Source organism: Ranitomeya variabilis, chromosome 3, assembly GCF_051348905.1.
Source record: "Ranitomeya variabilis isolate aRanVar5 chromosome 3, aRanVar5.hap1, whole genome shotgun sequence".
Classification (NCBI taxonomy): domain Eukaryota; kingdom Metazoa; phylum Chordata; class Amphibia; order Anura; family Dendrobatidae; genus Ranitomeya; species Ranitomeya variabilis.
In genome coordinates, this window is record NC_135234.1 from 290,965,688 (window position 1) to 290,989,567 (window position 23,880).

The 23,880-nt window shown below is 44.0% G+C and overlaps 1 protein-coding gene across 1 annotated transcript in view; it reads left to right on the forward strand.

The window, feature by feature from the left end:
• SPDEF (SAM pointed domain containing ETS transcription factor) overlaps window positions 1-23,330 on the forward strand; it is a 604,091-nt gene extending 580,761 nt beyond the window's left edge. Inside the window, exons 3-4 of the mRNA XM_077299169.1 lie at window positions 22,960-23,157; window positions 23,254-23,330. Coding sequence (XP_077155284.1) covers window positions 22,960-23,157; window positions 23,254-23,330 — 275 coding nt within the window. The remainder of the gene's footprint in view (window positions 1-22,959; window positions 23,158-23,253) is intronic.
• The last annotated feature ends 550 nt before the right edge of the window (window positions 23,331-23,880 follow it).

A 23,880-nucleotide genomic window follows, 5' to 3' on the forward strand; every position in this document is an offset into this window, starting at 1 on the left:
AAGGTCAGGTGTCTTATAGACTCCTCTCCATTACTAAGCCGCGGGCTTGATGGCACCTGACAATGCAAAGGTGACATCAAGCCCAAAAAAATGAACTCCACTTGCCACCGCTACAGGGCAAGTGGGAAGAGCCTGGCAAAGCACCAAAATTGGTGCATCTAATAGATGTGCCTTTTCTGGGCAGCTGCGGGCTGCTATTTTTTGGCTGGGGGTCCAATAACCATGGCACCTTATCAGCCTGAGAATACCAGCCCCCAGCTGTCTGCTTTAGCAAGGCTGGTTGTCAAAAATGGGGGGGCACCATAACGTTTTTTAATTATTTATTTAAATAAGCAAAAAATACGGTGTGGGTATCCGTCTATTCTTGATGGCCAAGCCTGCTGAAGCTGACAGCTTGAATTTCTTTGGAACTTGATTCGGGCTGCTATTCCACCATCCTAGTAAAACTGTAGGAGATCAGCGCAAAATAGGGTCTTATCTCAGAAATATCGTGAGCTACAGATTCACATTAAACTCAACTGTTTAATACGAAAAAACAGCATATAGTGCAAAATCGGCTGCAACAGATCCACGGGTCAGCCAGTGACCATCAGACACCAATAGGTTAGAAGGGGTTTGTGGATAGTCTCCGCACTGCCTACAGGATTTAAAACATATATCCCAGTTTAGTAAAATGACTGGTGTACTTCGAAACACGTCAAAATAAACCAATCATTTTACTTCACTGGGATATATGTTTTAAATCCTGTTGGCAGCACAGAGACTATCCACAAACCCCTTCTAACCTACTAATTCACCATCCTGACTATCCTGCATTGCTACCTTTCATCACTTTTCCTCTGCCGTCCCCATCCAGGGAGATTTGCTACAGTGCCATGGTTTGGAAATTTCTTGATTATTTTGAACACTGTGGACAAAGGAACATCAAGATCTCTGGAGGTGGTCTTTTAACCTTGAGATTGTTTATATTTTTCAGCAATTTTGGTTCTCAAGTCTTTAGACAGTTTTCTTCTTTTTGTTCCCCATGCAAAGTTTAACACACAGAGACATACAATGCAAAGATTTAGTCAACTAATCCCATTTTTATCTGGTTTCAGGTGTGATTTTAATCCCTTAATCCCATATGACGTACTATCCCGTCGAGGTGACCCGGGACTTAATGCCCAGTGACGGGATAATACGTCATATGCAATCGGCCGCGCTCACGGGGGGGAGCGCGGCCGATCGCGGCCGGGTGTCAACTGACTATTTCAGCTGACATCCGGCACTATGTGCCAGGAGTGGTCATGATCACAGTGTTCCGGTGGCACGCCCCCTCCCTGCGCGATGCTTCCCTAAGATCCTCAATACAAGGCGATGTGCTCACCTTGTACCGAGCGTCTCCCACCTGCAGGCCCCAGATCCAAAATGACTGCGGGGCTACTACCGGGTCCTGCAGGGAGGTGGCTTACAAGCGTCTGCTCATAGACATATACATATATATTGTGCCCATAAATAAATTTCTTTATCTAAATAATAAAAAAGTACACATATTTAGTATTGCCGCATCTGTTACAACCCCACCTATAAAACTGTCCCACTAGTTAACCCCTTCAGTGAACGCTGTAAAAAAAAAAAAAAAAATGAGGCAAAAAACAACGCTTCATTATCATACCGACGAACAAAAAGTGGAATAACACACGATCAAAAATACGGATATAAATAACCATGGTACCGCTGAAAACGTCATCTTGTCCCACAAAAAACGAGCTACCATACAGCACCATCAGCGAAAAAATAAAAAAGTTACAGTCCTCAGAATTAGGGTTGAGCGAAACGGGTCGTTCATTTTCAAAAGTCGCCGACTTTTGGCAAAGTCGACGTCTCATGAAACCGAGCCGATCCCAGCGTTGCATCGGCCATGCGGTACGCGACTTTGCACCAAAGTCGCGTTTCAATGACGCGAAAAGCGCCATTTCTCAGCCAATGAAGGTGAACGCAGAGTGTGGGCAGCGTGATGACATAGTGCCTGGTCCCCACCATCTTAGAGAAGGGCATTGCAGTGATTGGCTTGCTGTCTGCGGCGTCACAGGGGCTATAAAGGGGCGTTCCCGCCGACCGCCATCTCACTGCTGCTGATCTGAGCTTAGGGAGAGGTCGCTGCCACTTCGTCAGAAGCAGGGAGAGCGTTAGGCTTGTGCTGTAGCGATTTCCACTGTCCAACACCACCTTCGGTGTGCAGGGACAGTGGAAGCTACATTTTTTTATTTTTTCTCTCAGCGCTGTAGCTCATTGGGCTGCCCTAGAAGGCTCCCTGATAGCTGTATTGCTGTGTGTACGCCACTGTGGAAACCAACTGCTTTTTTCAAAGCACATATCCTCTTGTTCTTTCCTTTCTGCACAGCTATCTTTTTTGTTTGTCCACACTTTTTATTTAATTTGTGCATCAGTCCACTCCTTATTGCTGCCTGCCATACCTGGCTGAGATTACTGCAGGGAGATAGTAATTGTAGGACAGTCCCTGTTTTTTTTTTTTTTTTTTGTTGGAGATTAAGATTGGCATTTCTGCTAGAGTGCCATCCGTGTGTGTGCCATCTCTCACTGAGTGGGCCATAGAAAGCCTATTTATTTTTTTCCATGATTTGGGTTCTAAAATCTACCTGAAAAAAAAACACTACATCAATCAGTGGTAGAAAAATATTGGCCTCAGTCAGGGCTTGTGTGCCACTCCTGACTCCTGTGTGTGCCATCTCTCACTCAGTGGGCCATAGAAAGCCTTTTTTTTTTTTTTTTTTTATTATTTGGTTTCTAAAGTCTCCCTGAAAAAAAAAATAAATAAAAAAACAGTGGGAGATTAATATTGCCCTTTCAGCTTGTGTGCCAGTCTTGACTCCTGGGTGTGCCACCTCTCTCTCTCAAATTGTGGGCCATAGAAAGCCTATTTATTTTTTTGCTTGATTTGGGTTCTAAAATCTACCTTTAAAAAAATCACTACATCAATCAGTGGGAGAAAAATATTGGCCTCAGTCAGTGCTTGTGTGCCACTCCTGACTCCTGTGTGTGCCATCTCTCACTCAGTGGGCCATAGAAAGCCTATTTATTTTTTTGCTTGATTTGGGTTCTAAAATCTACCAGAAAAAAAAAAAACATCAATCAGTGGGAGATTAATATTGGCCTCAGGGCTTGTGTGCCACTCCTGACTCCTGTGTGTGCTATCTCTCACTCAGTGGGCCATAGAAAGCCTATTTATTTTTTTGCTTGATTTGGGTTCTAAAATCTACCTGAAAAAAAAAAAAAACATCAATCAGTGGGAGATTAATATTGGCTTCAGGGCTTGTGTGCCACTCCTGACTCCTGTGTGTGCCATCTCTCACTCAGTGGGCCCTAGAAAGTCTTTTTATTTTTTTAGTATTTGGTTTCTAAATTGTCCCTGAAAGAAATCATTTGATCGTATTTGGTTTCTAAAGTCTCCCTGAGAAAAAAAAAAAAAAAAAAGGTGTGAGATTAATATTGACATTTGTGCTTGAGTGACAGTCCTGCGTGTGTGGCATCTCTGTGATTTGGTGCCACAGAAAACAGTGTCTGTAACATTGTGCCTGATTTTCCTTGTGGTCTCAACAACCTGTTAAGGGATATTGAAATCATACTGAAGTTATAGCTCACCGTGTAAGTTGTTTGACAGCAACAAATAAAGTTACTTTGGTTACGTTTTTAAAACAATGAGGAAGTCTGGTGCAAGAGGTCGTGGCCGTGGGCGTTCATTGTCAGCTGGTAATGATGGTAGTGGTAGTGGAGCATCAGGTGGGCGTGGGGATAAAAATATTCCACCTAAGTCTGGAGCTGTGGAGCCAGTTTCATCGTCTGGCTACACAAGGCCTCGAAAGCTCTCTTTTCTGGGAGTAGGAAAACCGCTTTTAAAGCCGGAGCAGCAACAGCAAGTTTTGGCTTACATTGCAGACTCAGCCTCTAGCTCTTTTGCCTCCTCTTCTGAAACTGGTAAATGTAAAAGCAGCGCGTCGCTTGTGGATGTTCACGGTCAGGGACAAGTCGCTTCCTTGTCCTCTTCAGCAAAAACAACAACAAGAGAGAAGGATGCAGCAGGCGACACAACGGGTTACTCAATGGAGCTCTTTACACATACCGTCCCTGGCTTAGAAAGTGAAACACTTAACAGGCCATGCCCATTACAAGTAGATTCTGACATGGAGTGCACTGATGCACAGCCACAGCCAGAGTACTATGCTGCTCCTTTGACTCAGACCACAACATTGCCCTCTCAGGGTACTGATCCGCAATCAGACCCTGATGAGACTATGTTGCCCCGCCACGAACGCTATACCACCGACCGACACGGTGACACAGACGAAGTTGCACACGAGCTAGAAGAGGAGGTAATAGATGACCCAGTTGTTGACCCCGATTGGCAGCCATTGGGGGAACAGAGTGCAGGCGGCAGTAGTTCAGAGGTGGAGGTGGAGGAGGGGCCGCAGCAGGCATCAACATAGCAACAGGTTCCATCTGCCGGGCCCGTATCTGGCCCAAAACGCGTGTCAAAGCCAAAACCTGTTGGAGGACAGCGTGGCCATCCGGTTAAAGCTCAGTCTGCAATCCCTGAAAAGGGATCTGATGCTAGGAAGAGTGCAGTCTGGAATTTTTTTAAACAACATCCAATTGATCAGCGCAAAGTCATCTGTCAAAAATGTTCAACTAGCTTAAGCAGAGGTCAGAATCTGAAAAGTCTCAATACTAGTTGCATGCATAGACACTTAACCACCATGCATTTTCAAGCCTGGACTAACTACCAAACGTCCCTTAAGGTTGTAGCACCCTCGGCCAATGAAGCTAGTCAGCAACGCAACATCCCTTCCGGCACTGTAAGGCCACCATTTTCCACACCACCGGCAGTATCTGTGCAGGTTTCTTTGCCAGCCAAAAGCAGTCAGGGTCAGGGAATCACCAGTTTTGTAGGAGGAAATATTGCATCTAGGGCACCGGCGGAAACAATACCGTCTCCAACCGTCTCTCAGTCTGCCATGTCCACCGGCACACCCGCAAGTTCCACGTTCTCCATCTCTCCAGTTCAGCTCACACTACATGAGACTCTGGTTAGGAAAAGGAAGTACTTATCCTCGCATCCGCGTACACAGGGTTTTAACGCCCACATAGCTAGACTAATCTCGTTAGAGATGATGCCCTACCGGTTAGTTGAAAGCGAAGCTTTCAAAGCCCTGATGGAGTACGCTGAACCACGATACGAGCTACCCAGTCGACACTTTTTTTCAAGAAAAGTCATCCCAGCCCTGCACCAGCATGTTAAACAGCGCATCGTCCATGCACTCAGGCAATCTGTGAGTACAAAGGTGCACCTGACTACAGATGCATGGACCAGTAGGCATGGCCAGGGACGTTATGTGTCCATCACGGCACACTGGGTGAATGTGGTGGATGCAGGGTCCACAGGGGACATCAATTTCGGGACAGTTGTGCCTAGCCCACGGTCTAGGAAACAGTTGGCTGTAGGCGTTCGCACCCCCTCCTCCTCCTCCTCGTCCTCCTGCAGAAGCTACAGCTCTTCCACAGACCGCAGTCGGCCAACCACTCCATCGGCAGATGACACTGTTGCACACCAGTTGTCCCATTATGGGCCAGCTACTGGCAAGCGTCAGCAGGCTGTATTGGCTATGAAGTGTTTGGGCGACAACAGACACACCGCGGAAGTTCTGTATGAGTTCTTGCAACAAGAAACGCAGTCGTGGCTGGGAACAGTAGATCTTGAGGCAGGCAAGGTAGTGAGTGATAACGGAAGGAATTTCATGGCTGCCATCTCCCTTTCCCAACTGAAACACATTCCTTGCCTGGCTCACACCTTAAACCTGGTGGTGCAGTGCTTATTGAAAACTTATCCTGGGTTCTCCGACCTGCTCCTCAAAGTGCGTGGACTTTGCTCACATATCCGACGTTCGCCTGTACACTCCAGCCGTATGCAGACCTATCAGCGGTCTTTGAACCTTCCCCAGCATCGCCTAATCATAGACGTTGCAACAAGGTGGAACTCAACACTGCACATGCTTCAGAGACTGTGCCAACAGAGGCGGGCTGTTATGTTTTTGTGGGAGGATACACATACACGGGCAGGCAGTAGGATGGCAGACATGGAGTTGTCAGGTGTGCAGTGGTCCAAGATACAAGACATGTGTCAAGTCCTTCAGTGTTTTGAGGAATGCACACGGCTGGTTAGTGCAGACAATGCCGTAATAAGCATGAGCATCCCCCTAATGCGTCTGCTGATGCAAAGTTTGACGCACATAAAGGATCAGGCGTCTGCACCAGAGGAAGAGGAAAGCCTTGATGACAGTCAGCCATTGTCTGGTCAGGGCAGTGTACAGGACGAGGTAGCGGGCGAAGAGGAGGCGGAGGATGAGGAGGATGATGGGGATGAGTATATTTTTAATGCGGAAGCTTTCCCGGGGGCACTGGAAATTGGTTGCGTGGCAAGGCCGGGTTCTGGTTTTTTGAGGGACACAAGTGACGTAGATTTGCCTGAAACTGCCCCTCAACCAATCACAACCGGAGATTTGACAACTGGAACTTTGGCCCACATGGCGGATTATGCCTTACGTATCCTAAAAAGGGACACACGCATTACGAAAATGATGAACGATGACGATTACTGGTTGGCCTGCCTCCTTGATCCACGCTATAAAGGCAAAATGCAAAATATAATGCCACATGAGAACTTGGAACTAATATTAGCAACCAAACAATCAACTGTTGTTGACCGTTTGCTTCAGGCATTCCCAGCACACAGCGCACGTGATCGTTCTCACACGAGCTCCAGGGGGCAGCAGACTAGGAGTGTTAGGGGTGCACACATCAGAAGTGGCGTTGGACAGAGGGGTTTTCTGACCAGGTTGTGGAGTGATTTTGCTATGACCGCAGACAGGACAGGTACTGCTGCATCAATTGAAAGTGACAGGAGACAACATTTGTCCAGTATGGTTACTAACTATTTTTCATCCCTTATCGATGTTCTCCCTCAACCGTCATTCCCATTTGATTACTGGGCATCAAAATTAGACACCTGGCCAGAATTGGCAGAATATGCATTGCAGGAGCTTGCTTGCCCGGCAGCAAGTGTCCTATCAGAAAGAGTATTCAGTGCTGCAGGTTCAATATTAACCGAAAAAAGGACTCGTCTGGCTACCCAAAATGTTGACGATCTAACATTCATTAAAATGAACCACAACTGGATTTCAAAATCTTTTGCCCCATCTTGCCCGGCCGACACCTAGCTTTCCTATGAAAAGCTCTTGCCTGTGAATTACTTTTCTAATGTCTAATTTGCTGCAGCTGATTGTACAGCATACGACATGTTTACACCTCCATAAATGGCCAAACTCACCACACGGGGCCGTGGTATCGCGACTTGGCGCAAGCACCCGTGAGACTGCTGTTTGTCTGAAGAGGTGGGTGTGCTCGCTTTTGGTTGACGGCATTGCTACTGGGTCCCTCATAGTACAATGTAGTGTCTCTGGCGGTGGTGGTGCGCACCCAACGTCAGACACACCGTTGTAACATGAGGGGCCCTGGGGCGGTCCCGCCGGCCACAAGAGAGTTCCCCCCTCCCCCAGTTCAAACTGTGCTCTACCACGTGCAAAATTATGTCGCACAGCTCCACCAATGTTTAGTCTATTCGCTGACATCATTCAATGTCTGGCACTGACAATACAAATTTGTAGACATCTATGATGCTACTTAAAGTAGTCTGTGTCAGTGTCCTATATTGGCACCATTAAATAGTTACTGCCAAATTACTATGTCAGAAACTCAGCAGATGAGCCCACCCCTGTACCTAAGTATGCCACCTTTTTTTTTTTTTTTTTTTTTGGGTTGTTTTGCGAGACATTAACATCTATTTATATTTTGGGAGTACTGGGACAGACACTCCTTGCAATACTCCTCCACTGACCACAATGCTGCCTGCCTGTGTATCCATGTAACTGATGTAAAACTGCCTTGAGCCTATGTTTTGTTATTTTAGGCCTATGATAGCCTGTCTGCGGTCCCTACTTGCAATACTCCTCCTCCGCTGACCACCAAGCTGCCTGTGTATCCATGTAACCTATTTTAAACTGCCTTGAGCCTATGTTTTGTTATTTTAGGCCTTTGATAGCCTGTCTGCGGTCCCTACTTTAAATACTCCTCCACTGACCACCAAGCTGCCTGTGTATCCATGTAACCGATGTAAAACTGCCATGAGCCTATTGTTTGCTATTTTAGGCCTTTGATAGCCTGTCTGCGGTCCCTACTTTAAATACTCCTCCATTGACAACAATGCTGCCTGTGTATCCATGTAACCGACGTAAAACTGCCATGAGCCTATGTTTTGTTATTTTAGGCCTTTGATAGCCTGTCTGCAGTCCCTAATTCAAGTTGTTCTCAAATGAATAAAGCTGAGCTTCTACCTTCTGCCTCTCATTAACTGCTGTTTTTTTTAAAAAAAATGGTGTTTAGGGCCTACTAACGGTTTCTGCCCCTCCCTGGTGTTGCCCTCAACTGAATACAGCTGAGCTTCAACCTTCTGCCTCTCATTAACTGGTGTTTTTTTTTAAAAACAAAATGGTGTTTAGGGCCTACTAACGGTTTCTGCCGCTCCCTGGTGTTGTCCTCAACTGTATAAAGCTGAGCTTCAGTCTTTAGGCTTTTGGCCTATAGTAGCAGATATTAAACTGCATTTGGCCTACTAGTGTGGTTGGGCCCTTAAAACAGTGTCTGCTGCTCCTGGGTTTGCTACTCCACTGAACAAAGCAATGCCGCCTGTTTAGTCCTGTTACCAATTTTGAACTGCATTTAGCCCACTTTATTCTTTGGGCCCACATCTGTTTCCCCCTCATCCTGCCCATTGCCCAGCCAGTGATAGATGAGTCTGCTGGTACATTGACCCATAATGCAACATTCCCCGTGCACGCTACACTGCAAGATTGTGACCCTGCTGAAAGTCAGGTCCCCCTTCCCGCATAAAATACCACCTTACACGGGGACAAAGAGGAAGGTGCAGATGAAGGTGCAGGTTCCTTCATCAGGTGGGGGGAGGAATACTCGATGGCGACGTCACTGCCACAGGGCCCCTCATAGTACGCAAAAGTGTTGCTACCAGTGGGAGGCGCCCCCGCCGTGCAAACACACAGCTGTACTTTGATCGGTGACTACCCAGATAACGGTGCAGCTACGACACTTAAGTAAGCCCACCACAAAGTCCATCCCAACCATCTCCCAGGGCCTGTCTGCCACTGGCAGGGGGTAAAGTAGCCCAGCAGGCCGTTGCCGAGTAGACCGATTCTTGGCGCAGGAGACACATGCCCGAATATTATCCACGACGTCACGAGCCATATGCGGCCACCAGTATGTTCTCGCCAGAAGCTCAAATGTCCTCTTGATCCCGAAATGTGTACCCTCCTTGGACAAAGGAGCCCAACAGAGAAACTCCGGTCGCAAATTTGATGGTACAAACGGCTTGCCCGGGGGAACAGACTCTAGTGAATCCGGAGCCACGGTTCTCAGGCTCTCAGAAGGGACAATAAGCCAAGGCTCCTCCTCCTCTGATGACACTATGGAGCGGGAGAGAGCGTCGGCACGAATGTTCTTCAACGTGGAAAAAAAAGTTAGGGTGAAATGGAACCGGGAGAAGAACAGGGACCATCTGGCCTGGCGAGAATTTTGCCGCTGGGCTGTCTGTTAGTACACAAAATTTTTTTGGTCTGTAAAAACTTTAGGAGGTGTCTCCACTCTGAGAAAGCCAACTTCATGGCTAGCAACTCCCTGTCCACGATGGAATAATTCCTCTCCGCTGGTGAGAAGGTCTTGGAGAAGAAGCAAGGATGCTTCCGACCTTGAGCATCCTTTTGGAAGAGGACTGCTCCAGCACCAACGGATGAGGCATCCACCTCTATTATAAATGCCTTATCTACATCGGGGCGATGTAGGATGGGAGCGCTAGCGAAGTGTGACTTAATAGTGAGTAGGGCCTTGGAGACCTCCTCCGACCACAACTTGGGATTTGCTCCCTTCCTGGTGAGGGCAACCAAGGGAGCTACCAAAGATGAGAAGTGAGGGATGAACTGGCGATAGTAATTAATGAACCCCATAAAGCGCTGCACTGCTTTAAGAGAATGGGGTTCTTGCCAGTCCATTACAGCCTGTAGCTTGGCAGGATCCATAGCCAATCCCTGGTCAGAGATGATATAGCCAAGGAAAGGCAAAGACTCCTGCTCAAACACACACTTCAGTTTGCCCGTAAGAGGTCAAAAACTTTGCAAACATCTCTCTGATTGGAGTCAATATCTGGAGAGTAGATGAGAATATCATCCAGATAGACTACGACCGAGGTGGTGAGCATCACCCGGAAGATGTCGTTCACAAAGTCTTGGAAAACGGCTGGGGCATTACAGAGTCTATCAAAGAGCTCAGATATCAAGGGCAAAGGATACTTATTCTTAAGTGATGGCGTTAAGACCCCAGTAGTCTATGCATGGACGTAGTTCTCCCCATATTGACAGCAGCATCAGAGGGGCTAAACGCCCACGATCAATGCTAGCAGGGCGTCACCTCTCATATTGAGTTGACACCCACATTTGATCGTGACGGTGCTTTGTGTGAGCTCATATGATCCCACAGCACTGTACATATATGGCGCATGTTAGGAAGGGGTTAAGAAAGAAGTGTGTAAAGACAGAAGACACAACCTTCAAAGAAATCATGCATTTTGGAAATTAAGAAAAGTAAACACTGAATCAGAAGGCAAACATTTTAATAAAATTCACAATACTAATAACAATACCACACACAATACAATGCAACCACTCACCGATTCATCAAACCTACATACTAAAGATGACCTGCTAATAGTTGTTATCACATTTTACTGTCTTTATAAGTATAACAGCAGCTCTAGAATGTTGTCTTTATGTTGTTTTTTATCTATTTTGAAACACTACTGCTTTTGACAGAACAAACTTGACATTTAAGTCTGTCTTAAAATATTGTGCACAGGGCAACAAGCTCAGAGTACAAAACCAGCACTAAAACTACATATAAATTATGCAAAAGGAATCAATGAAGAAAGTAATGCAATAAAAGGAACAAATAATGTCATGTCAAATGCATACAGGTTGCTGAGGAGAGGATGTATGCCTACAAAAAAGTGCTGAATGATTGCCCACTGTCCTTAAAAGGTGATGATACCTATGGTGATAATTACAATCAGTTCCTTCTATAAAATCTTGCAATAGCTTTAAAATATAACACTTTAAGTAGCAATGAAGAAAGTGTTTAAGTAGGAAAGATGGATATGCTTCTTAGACCAGCTAATTTTCCTTACTGCTCAGTTCACAGATCTGGGGGTATGACCTAGAATAATGGCCCAACAGACGGAACTTGATAACATTTCACCTGAGAAGAGCTGACAAGTGTCCATTCAGTTTTTATTATATATAACAGTAAAGGCATAACAATCATTTCCAAACCATGAAATCTTTGAGATCTCTTAGAGCCACAATTACAAAAAATATATAATGTGACTCATTAGAAACACATATATAAGACACTTTATAAGCGTGTCCCGAGGAATACTCCGGTATAAAACATCAGAAAATATAAAAATAAGTATTTTGCTTATAAAAAAGAAAATACTGGAGAGATATCAAATGCAGACATTTTAACATTAAAAACAAAAAACACATACAACAAAAAACTGGTACAGTACAAAAATTGGCCACCAGCTACAAAAACTTTCTCCTGCAAGTAGTTAACTGAAAGGTTTTTTTCAGTTGAAAACACAGATATGGCATCCACCGAGTGTTGTCCTGTCGCGTCTTCTTTATATTATTGCCAAGAAGCTGCAACTGAATAAAGCTGTGCTTCAACCTTATGGCTTTCGGCCTATAGTATCAGATATTAAACTGCATTTGGCCTTCAACTTTGGTTCCGGCCTACTAACGGTGTCTGCCCCTGCCTGGTGTTGTCCTCAACTGAATAAAGCTGAGCTTCCACCTTCTGGCTCTGATTAACTGCTGTTTTTTTTAAAATTGGCTGTTCCGGCCTACTAACGGTGTCTGCCCCTGCCTGGTGTTGTCCTCAACTGAATAAAGCTGAGCTTCCACCTTCTGGCTCTGATTAACTGCTGTTTTTTTAAAAATTGGCTGTTCCGGCCTACTAACGGTGTCTGCCCCTGCCTGGTGTTGTCCTCAACTGAATAAAGCTGAGCTTCCACCTTCTGGCTCTGATTAACTGCTGTTTTTTTAAAACTTTGGTTCCGGCCTACTAACGGTGTCTGCCCCTGCCTGGTGTTGTCCTCAACTGAATAAAGCTGAGCTTCCACCTTCTGGCTCTGATTAACTGCTGTTTTTTTAAAACTTTGGTTCCGGCCTACTAACGGTGTCTGCCCCTGCCTGGTGTTGTCCTCAACTGAATAAAGCTGAGCTTCCACCTTCTGGCTCTGATTAACTGCTGTTTTTTCAAAACTTTGGTTCCGGCCTACTAACGGTGTCTGCCCCTGCCTGGTGTTGTCCTCAACTGAATAAAGCTGAGCTTCCACCTTCTGGCTCTGATTAACTGCTGTTTTTTTTAAAATTGGCTGTTCCGGCCTACTAACGGTGTCTGCCCCTGCCTGGTGTTGTCCTCAACTGAATAAAGCTGAGCTTCCACCTTCTGGCTCTGATTAACTGCTGTTTTTTTTTAAATTGGCTGTTCCGGCCTACTAACGGTGTCTGCCCCTGCCTGGTGTTGTCCTCAACTGAATAAAGCTGAGCTTCCACCTTCTGGCTCTGATTAACTGCTGTTTTTTTTAAACTTTGGTTCCGGCCTACTAACGGTGTCTGCCCCTGCCTGGTGTTGTCCTCAACTGAATATAGCTGAGCTTCCATCTTCTGGCTCTGATTAACTGCTGTTTTTTTAACAATTGGCTTTTCCGGCCTACTAACGGTGTCTGCCCCTGCCTGGTGTTGTCCTCAACTGAATAAAGCTGAGCTTCTACCTTCTGGCTCTTATTAACTGCTGTTTTTTTAAAAATTGGCTGTTCCGGCCTACTAACGGTGTCTGCCCCTCCCTGGTGTTGTCCTCAACTGAACAAAGCTGAGCTTCCACATTCTGGCTTTCGGCCTATACTATCAGATATTAAACTGCATTTGGCCTACTAGTGTGGTTAGGCCCTTGAAACAGTGTCTGCTGCTCTTGGGTTTGCTACTCCACTGAACAAAGCAATGCCGCCTGTTTAGTCCTGTTACCAATTTTGAACTGCATTTAGCCTACTTTATTCTTTGGCCCTATATCTGTTTCCTCCTCATCCTGCCCATTGCCCAGCCACTGCTAGATGAGTCTGCTGGTACATTGACCTAGACCACTACATTCCCCTTGTACTCTACACAGCCAGAATCTGACCCTGCTGAAAGTAAGGTTCCCCTTCCCGCATGTTATACCACCTTACACAGGGACAAAGAGGAAGGTGCAGATGAAAGTGCAGGTTACTTCATCAGGTGGGGGGGGCATACTCGTTGGCGACGTCACTGGCACAGGGCCCCTCAGAGTACGCAAAAGTGTCGCTGCTGGTGGGAGGCGCCCCCGCCATGCAAACACACCGCCGTAGTTTGAGGGGCCCTGTGCCAGTGCCAATGCGAACGAGTGGGCCCCCCCTGCTTGCTCAGGATCACAGCACTTGCAACGTTGAAATACTTACCTCTCCCTGCTCCACCACCGTGACGTAGTCCGTATTTCCTGGGCCCACGAAAAACTTGAGCCAGCCCTACTCCCCCCACAACTTTAGCCAAATGACCCCCAATTTCCTATGCCCAACTATTATTATAAAGTTAATTAAGATTGACAAGCTTCAGAAACAAGAATGGATGTTTTTGGCATTAAAATGGGCACTGTAGGTGTTTTCCTGGCCTCCACTCACTGCCGACTATGCTTCCCCATTGACTTGCATCGGGTTTCGTGTTTCGGTCGATCCCCGACTTTTAGCGATAATCGGCCGACTGCACTCGACTCGACTCTGGACAAAGTCGGGTTTCACAAAACCCGACTCGATCTTAAAAAAATGAAAGTCGCTCAACCCTACTCAGAATAAAGCGATGCAAAAATAATTATTTTTTCTATAAAATCATTTTTATCGTATAAAAGCGCCAAAACATAAAAAAATGATATAAATGAGGTATCGCTGTAATCGTTCTGACCTGAAGAATAAAACTGTTTTATCAGTTTTACCAAACGTGGAACGGTATAAACGCCCCCCCAAAAAAAAAACAGAAAATCATGAATAGCTAGTTTTTGGTCATTCTGCCTCACAAAAATCGGAATAAAAAGTGATCAAATAAGTCACTTGCCCGAAAATGATACCAATAAAAACGTCAACTCATCCCGAATAAAACAAGACCTCACATGACTCTGTGGACCAAAATATGGAAAAATTATAGATCTCAAAATGTGGAGACGCAAAAACTATTTTTTGCAATAAACTGCGTCTTTTAGTGTGTGACAGCTGCCAATCTTAAAAATCCGCTAAAAAACCCGCTATAAATAGTTAATCAAACCCCCGTTCATCACCCCCTTCGTTAGGGAAAAATAATAAAATTTAAAAAATGTATTTATTTCCATTTTCCCATTATTGTTAGGTTTAGGGCTAGGGTTAGGCCTAGGGTTAGGCCTAGGGTTAGGGTTAGGGTTATGCCTAGGGTTAGGGCTAGGGCTAGGATTAGGGTTAGGGCTAGGGTTAGGGTTGGGGTTAGGGTTGGGGTTTGGGTTGGGGTTTGGGTTAGGGTTGGAGCTAAAGTTGGGGTTAGGGCTGGGGCTAAAGTTAAGGTTAGGGCTAAAGTTAGGGTTAGGGCTACAGTTAGGATTTGGATTAGATTTACCATTTGGATTAGGGTTAGGGGTGTGGTTAGGGTTATGGTTGGGATTAGGGTTAGGGATGTGTTGGAGTTAGGGGTGTGGTTAGGGTTGGGATTAGGGTTAGGTGTGTGGTTGGGGTGAGGGGTGTGGTTGGGATGAGAGGTGTTCCTGAAGGGTTAATAAACTTCTTGAATGTGGTTTTGAGCACCTTGAGGGGTGCAGTTTTTAGAATTGTGTCACACTTGGTTATTTTCTATCATATAGACCCCTAAAAATGACTTCAAATGTAATGTGGTCCCTAAAAAAAATGGTGTAAAAATGAGAAATTGCTGGTCAAATTTTAACCCTTATAACTCCCTAGCAAAAAAAAGTTTTGGTTCCAAAATTGTGCTGATGTAAAGTTGACATGTGGGAAATGTTACAGTTAGGTCCATATATATTTGGACAGAGACAGCATTTTTCTAATTTTGTTTATAGACATTACCACAACGAATTAAAAAAAAAAACTATTCAGATGCAGTTGAAGTTCAGACTTTCAGCCTTCATTTGAGGGTATCCACATTAAACTTGAATGAAGGGTTTAGGAGTTTCAGCTCCTTAACATGTGCCACCCTGTTTTTAAAGGGACCAAACGTAATTGGACAGATTCAATAATTTTAAATAAAATGTTCATTTTTAGTACTTGGTTGAAAACCTTTTGTTGGCAATGACTGCCTGAAGTCTTGAACTCATGGACATCACCAGACGCTGTGTTTCCTCCTTTTTGATGCTCTGCCAGGCCTTCACTGTGGTGGTTTTCAGTTGCTATCCTAGAAGGGAATTTAGGACCTGAGGGATGACGTCGCGGCTTGTGATTGGTCGCGTGGCGGTCACATGAGCGGCACGCGACCAATCAGAAGCCGTGACGTCATGGAAGGCCCTAAACGCGCTCATTTTAAGCAAAGAAGGTTCACAGCGGTAAGGTCCAGGCTGCGTCGGAGAGGTGAGTATATCAATATTTTTTATTTTAATTCTTTATTTTACACATTAATATGGTTCCGATACCGATTCCCGATACCACAAAAGTATCGGATCTCGGTATCGGAATTCCGATACCGCAAGTATCGGCCGATACCCGATACATGCGGTATCGGAATGCTCAACACTAGTCTTTAACAAGTGAAATGCATGCTCAATTGGGTTGAGATCAGGTGACTGACTTGGCCATTCAAGAATATTCCACTGCTTTTCTTTAATAAACTCCTGGGTTGCTTTGGCTTTATGTTTTGGGTTATTATCCATCTGTAGTATGAAACGACGACCAATCAGTTTTGCTGCATTTGGCTGGATCTGAGCACACAGTATGTCTCTAAATACCTCAGAATTCATTCGGCTGCTTCTGTCCTGTGTCACATCATCAATAAACACTAGTGACCCAGTGCCACAGGCAGCCATGCATGCCCAAGACATCACACTGCCTCTGCCGTGTTTTACAGATGATGTGGTATGCTTTGGATCATGAGCTGTTCCACGCCTTCGCCATACTTTTCTCTTTCCATCATTCTGGTAGAGGTTGATCTTGGTTTCATCTGTCCAAAGAATGTTCTTCCAGAACTGTGCTGGCTTTTTTAGATGTTTTTTAGCAAAGTCCAGTCTAGCCTTTTTATTCTTGATGCTAATGAGTGGCTTGCACCGTGCAGTGAACCCTTTGTATTTACTTTCATGCAGTCTGCTCTTTATGGTAGATTTGGATATTGATACGCCTACCTCCTGGAGAGCGTGTTCACTTGGTTGGCTGTTGTGAAGGGGTTTCTCTTCACCATGGAGATTATTCTGTGATCATCCACCACTGTTGTCTTCCGTGGGCACTCAGGTCTTTTTGAATTGATGAGTTCACCAGTGCTTTCTTTCTTTCTCAGGATATACCAAACTGTAGATTTTGCCACTCCTAATATTGGAGCAATTTCTCGGATGGTTTTTTTCTGTTTTCGCAGCTTAAGGGTGGCTTGTTTCACCGGCATGGAGAGCTCCTTTGACTGCATGTTTACTTCACAGCAAAACCTTCCAAATGCAAGCACCACACCTCAAATTAACTCCAGGCCTTTTATCTGCTTAATTGAGAATGACATAATGAAGGGATTGCCCACACCTGTCCATGAAATAGCCTTGGAGTCAATTGTCCAATTACTTTTGGTCCCTTTAAAAACAGGGTGGCACATGTTAAGGCGCTAAAACTCCTAAACCCTTCATCCAATTTTAATGTGGATACCCCCAAATGAAAGCTGAAAGTCTGAACTTCAACTGCATCTGAATTGTTTTGTTTAAAATTCATTGTGGTGATGTCTATAACTAAAATTAGAAAAATGCTGTCTCTGTCCAAATATATATTGACCTAACTGTACTTATTAAGTATTTTGTGTGACTTCAAACATGGATAGGTCTCTAAAAAAAAATAATTTTGCAGATTTCCATGAAAAATTGCTGCTACATTTTGAAACCTCCTAAAATGCTAACAAAATAAAATAACACTTTACAAATGGTGCTGATGTAAAGCAGACATGAGGGAAATGTTATTTAATAATGTTTCTCTGTGGCATGACTATCTGGATTAGGCTGGAGTCACCCTAGCGTATTGCATCCGATGCGAGAGCATCGGATGCGATATGCTAATGACCCTCGGGTCCTGCTCTGCTGCAAACAGAGCTGAGTGTCATGCGTCTGTGCTCCAAGCCTAGTAAATATAAGTAAACTGACTGAACAGCAATCTAGTCTGAACTGGTGCATAACCAAAAAAGTCTTACATAGCAAATAGATCAAGGGCTGCATTCAACTGTACTAAAGCAAGGAAATGTGCGATACATGAAATGTGAATAGCTTAATGGCTTGTGAAATCTATGAAAAAACACATGAGATGCTTAGCACAAGATTTGGCCAAAAAATGTGAGCCCATCCACCAAACGTCAAGGTAATCTCAAATCAGATGGGTACCTGACCTGACTGCCTAGTGTGAACACATACCTATGGCTAAAAACATGGTAAAGCCTGCATTTATAAGAAGGTCAGAACCAACTGTGTTTGGATGTAATTAAAATCACAGCATGGTGAAGGGCGGGGCGTTCAAGTCAGAAAAAATAGTACATAGTAAATATAAGTAAACTGACTGAACAGCAATCTAGTCTGAACTGGTGCATAACCAAAAAAGTCTAAAGGTACCTTCACACTAAGCAATGCTGCAGCGATACAGACAACGATGCCGATCGCTGCAGCATCGCTGTGTGGTCGCTGGAGAGCTGTCACACAGACCGCTCTCCAGCGACCAACGATGCCGAGGTCCCCGTGTAACCAGGGTAAACATCGGGTTGCTAAGCGCAGGGCCGCGCTTAGTAACCCGATGTTTACCCTGGTTACCAGTGTAAAATGTAAAATAAACACTACATACTCACCTTTGCGTCCCCCGGCGTCCGCTTCCCTGCACTGACTGAGTGCCGGCCCTAACAGCAGAGCGGTGACATCACCGCTGTGCTGTGCTTTTACTTTACGGCCGGCGCTCAGTCAGTGCAGGAAGCGGACGGCGAGGGACGTGTGACAGACAGCAGAGGGTGAGTATGTACTGTTTGTTTTTTTTACTTTTACGATGGTAACCAGGGTAAACATCAGGTTACTAAGCGCGGCCCTGCGCTTAGTAACCCGATATTTACCCTGGTTACCATTGTAAAACATCGCTGGCATCGTTGCTTTTGCTGTCAAACACGACGATCTGACGACCAAATAAAGTTCTGAACTTTGTTAAACGACCAGCGATATCACAGCAGGATCCTGATCACTGCTGCCTGTCAAACTCAACGATATCGCTATCCAGGAAGCTGCAACGTCACGGATCGCTAGCGATATCGTTTAGTGTGAAGGTACCTTTACATAGCAAATAGATCAACGGCTGCACTCAACTGTAGTAAAGCAAGGAAATGTGCGATACATGAAATGTGAATAGCTTAATGGCTTGTGAAATCTATGAAAAAACACATGAGATGCTTAGCATAAGATATGCTAATGACCCTCGGCTCCTGCTCTGCTGCAAACAGAGCTGAGTGTCATACGTCCGTGCTCCGAGCCTCTCGCATAGAGCGGATTGGAGCACAGCTGCAGAGGAGGCAGAGAAACTAATTTCTCCATCCCCTCCATTGCCGGAGTCAGCGTATAACGCACATCACTCGGATGATATCTGAGAGATGTGTGTTGTTTCACTCGCACCCATAGGCTTATATGGGTGCGAGTGAGACGAGACTCGGCCGAGTGTCGGTGACAAGCGCAGCATGCCTCGATTTCACTCGCACGTTGAAAACGGCCGAGTAAAAATACTATAATGGAAGCTGCCCCATAGAGGATTACTGGTCCGAGTGCTATGCAATTTTTTTTTTTTTTTTTATAGCATAGCACTCGTCCGTAGTGTGACTCCGGCCTTAAAGGGATAATCATTCAAAGTTTGAAAATTGTTAGTTTTTTTACATTTTTGTCAAATTTTTGATCTTTTTTTTATAAACAAACACAAAATATATCGACCTAAATTTAAGTATAATGTGCCATGAAAATACATTCTCAAAATCACTGGGATTTGTTGAAGCATTCCAGAGTTATTACCATTGAAAGTGACACTGGTCAGAGTTTAATAATTTGGCCCTGTCACTAAGGGGCTAAGTGATACAATTAATATTAATATAAAATAATTATAATAAATTAATATTGATATTGAGCAGAATTAATTTCAGCCTATTGGTTCTGCCCTCCACAACAGTCAGTCTCCCATGTGGCCACTTAGGAAAACTAATTGCCACCCCTGTTCTCTGGAATGTTTTTTTATCCGTTTCCATAGCGTAAACTACGTGAAAAGAAAGTATGCACACAGACACTTTTTTCTCAATTTCCTGTTAAAAAAAAACATGTGCGTGAGAAGCCTTTTGAGTTGACAGCAACTTTCTGCTCCAAAATCTGTAAAAAAAAAACAAAACAAAAAAAAACCTATTTGCGCACATAGCTAATGGATAGGCCAATGTCTAGGTGTTGGCCCTTGTTGATGCATTGACAGAATCCTTCTGGACCTGTCACTCCCAAAAGCCCCTGCCTTGTGTGAGAGGCCTGGGGATTTCTGCACAACTGATGGCGATCTGAGGAGTGGACGGGTTGACGTGAGTAGCAGAGGTACATGAAAGGTGAGTAGTGAGGTAATTATAAGTTTGTTTGTTTTTTTAGTTCTTATATATTACATTGTTTATGCTCTGGAGCATAATAAGGGACATTAAATTAAATTCTTGGAGATGTAAGTTTTTCATGAATCAAATTTCTCAGGAAAATACACACGAACAGGTGAATTATTTTTTTCTGATCAGTTCACATATAGTTCCAATCCTATTTCAGTCTATACTACTGATTCTAAATTCTGATGAAAATACTGACATTTGAAAATTGCCTTGGATATGCGTATTAACGTTTTAAAACCCAATTAAATGTATAATATGATTTTTGTTTTAAAGGGAACCTGTCACCTCATTTTTTAAACTGATCCCAATGTGCTGTTAGTGATGTAATGATGTAGGCTATTAATATCCGCCCTCAGTCACTGGCTTTCCCACTCTGGCGGAGAAAATTGCGTGGGAGCCCACGCCAATTTTTTCTGGGATTTAACCCTTTAATTTAATAGCTAGAGACCCCAAATTTTACACGGAGACACTTGTTACATTAGTAAAGAGGAATATGTAATAAAAGAAGGGATATGAGATGGTTTACTGTATGTAAACCATGTCTCATATCCTGTCGGGTTTGTGAAGGAGATTGGAAAAGTCGGCAATTGAACTACCGGCTCTTCTGCTATCTAGCGCTGTATGAAATATAAATACATATATATATATATATGTGTCTCACTGATATATATGTGTGTGTGTCTATATATATGTATGTGTGTGTATATATATATATATACAGTACAGACCAAAAGTTTGGACACACCTTCTCATTTAAAGATTTCTCTGTATTTTCACGACTATGAAAATTGTACATTTGCACTGAAGGCATCAAAACTATGAATTAACACATGTGGAATTATATACTTAACAAAAAAGTGAAACAACTGAAATTATGTTTTGTATTCTAGGTTCTTCAAAGTAGCCACCTTTTGCTTTGATGACTGCTTTGCACACTCTTGGCATTCTCTTGATGATCTTCAAGAGGTAGTCACCGGGAATGGTCTTCCAACAATTTTGAAGGAGTTCCCAGAAATGCTTAGCACTTGTTGGCCCTTTTGCCTTCACTCTGCGGTCCAGCTCACCCCAAACCTTCTCGATTGGGTTCAGGTTTGGTGACTGTGGAGGCCAGGGCTCTTGGCGTAGCACCCCATCACTCTCCTTCTTGGTCAAATAGTCCTTACACAGCCTGGAGGTGTGTTTGGGGTCATTGTCTCTTGAAAAATAAATGATGGTCCAACTAAACGCAAACCGGGTGGAATAGCATTCCGCTGCAAGATGCTGTGGTAGCCATGGTGGTCCAGTATGCCTTCAATTTTGAATAAATCCCCAACAGTGTCACCAGCAAAGCACCCCACACCATCACACCTCCTCCTCCTTGCTTCACGGTGAGAACCAGGCATGTAGAGTCCATTCCTTCACCTTTTCTGCGTCGCACAAAGACACGGTGGTTGAAACCAAAACTCTCAAATTTGGACTTATCAGACCAAAGCAAAGATTTCCACTGGTCTAATGTCCATTCCTTGTGGTTTTTTTTAGCCCAAACAAGTCTCTTCTGCTTGTTGCCTGTCCTTAGCAGTGGTTTCCTAGCAGCTATTTTACCATGAAGGCCTGCTGCACAAAGTCTTCTCTTAACAGTTGTTGTAGAGATGTGTCTGCTGCTAGAACTCTGTGTGGCATTGACCTGGCTCTAATCTGAGCTGCTGTTAACCTGCGATTTCTGAGGCTGGTGACTCGGATAAATTTATCCTCAGAAGCAGAGGTGACTCTTAGTCTTCCTTTCCTGGGGCGGTCCGCATGTGAGCCAGTTTCTTTGTAGCGCTTGATGGTTTTTGCCACTGCACTTGGGGACACTTTCAAAGTTTTTCCAATTTTTTGGACTGACTTAGAATTTGTATTATGGCAAGAAAAAATCAGCTAACAGTTTATTCAGTAGGACTATCAGCTGTGTATCCACCAGACTTCTGCACAACACAACTGATGGTCCCAACCCCATTTATAAGGCAAGAAATCCCACTTATTAAACCTGACAGGGCACACCTGTGAAGTGAAAACCATTCCCGGTGACTACCTCTTGAAACCCATCAAGAGAATGCCAAGAGTGTGCAAAGCATTCATCAAAGCAAAAGGTGGCTACATTGAAGAACCTAGAATATAAGACACAATCTCAGATGTTTCACACTTTTTTGTTAAGTATATAATTCCACATGTGTTAATTCATAGTTTTGATGCCTTCAGTGTGAATGTACAATTTTCATAGTCATGAAAATACAGAAAAATCTTTAAATGAGAACGTGTGTCCAAACTTTTGGTCTGTACTGTGTGTGTATATATATATATATATATATATATATATATATATATATATATATATATATATATATATATATATATATATATATATACACACACATATACCTATTCTATGTGTACACATTTATTCTACCTATTCTATTCTGTCAGTGTGATTTTACTGTACACCGCACTGAATTGTCGGCTTTTCTATAGAACACCGGTGCGTATTTCTCGCAAGTCACACGCATGGTCCGTGTGTAATTCGTAATTTTCTCACCCCCATAGACTTTCATTGACTTATTTTTTGCGCAATACGCTGACAAACGCAGCATGCTGCGATTTTCTACGCCTGTAACAAACCGTATATTCCGGATGCGTAATATACGGCAGATAGGAGCTGCCCGATAGAGAATCATTGGGCCGTGTGCAATGCGTATTTTCTGGACGTATTTTCTGCACTCATACGTCAGTAAAACTCGCTAGTGTGACGCCGGCCTTAATCGTGCAGCATGTGCACAATTAACAGATTGGACTGGCTATTCTCAAATTGATTGTAATGATCTATTCAGCCTAATCACTTTTCTCTTTAAATTAGACCCAATGGAATGGTCTTCGGGGAATGTTCAGAAGTGGATACTGTGGACAGAGCACCAGTATAGACTTCCTCAAGTAGGTCGCAACTTCCAAGACTTAACAGGAAGAGACTTATGTGCATTAAGTGAAGATGGCTTTAGAGACAGGTCCCCATTGTGTGGAGATGTCTTGTATGCTCATTTGGACATTTGGAAGTCAGGTAATATTTCTGAAACAACTAATAGAAGTTGAATGTGATTTTGGATATCTTTGTAGCTTATTTTTTTTTCTCTAAATATTTTGTTTGTCTCTGCAGCAGCCTGGATGAAAGAGAAAACAGGACCTGAGAACATAAGATATTGTGGTAAGAAAAACTCGGTCTTTACCCTATGAGGGGTTGACTCACTCTACTGCTTCCCAAGTTAGACACAGAAAATCTTCTTGTGGTAAATCACATGCTGGTTTATTGTGAACCAGCATAAACCACTGCAGGGTTCAGCAAAGTAAACAGAGCCTTTCTGGCATAATGGGAAAATAAAAAGATAACGTATAACAAAGTCCATATGTCTGAGGGGTTCGCCCTCTCAGACCCTTGTGTCAACTCCACATGGAGCCACCGCTTTGGAGTCTTTCCAAAAACAATACACAGACTGCCTCTCAAGGCCAGCCATTTAAATCCAGACCATGTAACTGATCACATGATTGTGATGTCACATTGGTCCTGTTAGCACATGACTGTGACACATATCTCCCCTCACATACCGTGCTAGTGATCCTCTCACAAGCATCACTGAGTTTTGCCCCAAAGTAGGATACCCTTACAATCCCTGATATAAAATATATCATGACACATTGCCTAATTTCCAAGATGCACCATAAATGTTTTCACTTTTCAAATCCTCATTTGAATCTATAGTGTTGCAAGACTTAACTTGTACAATAG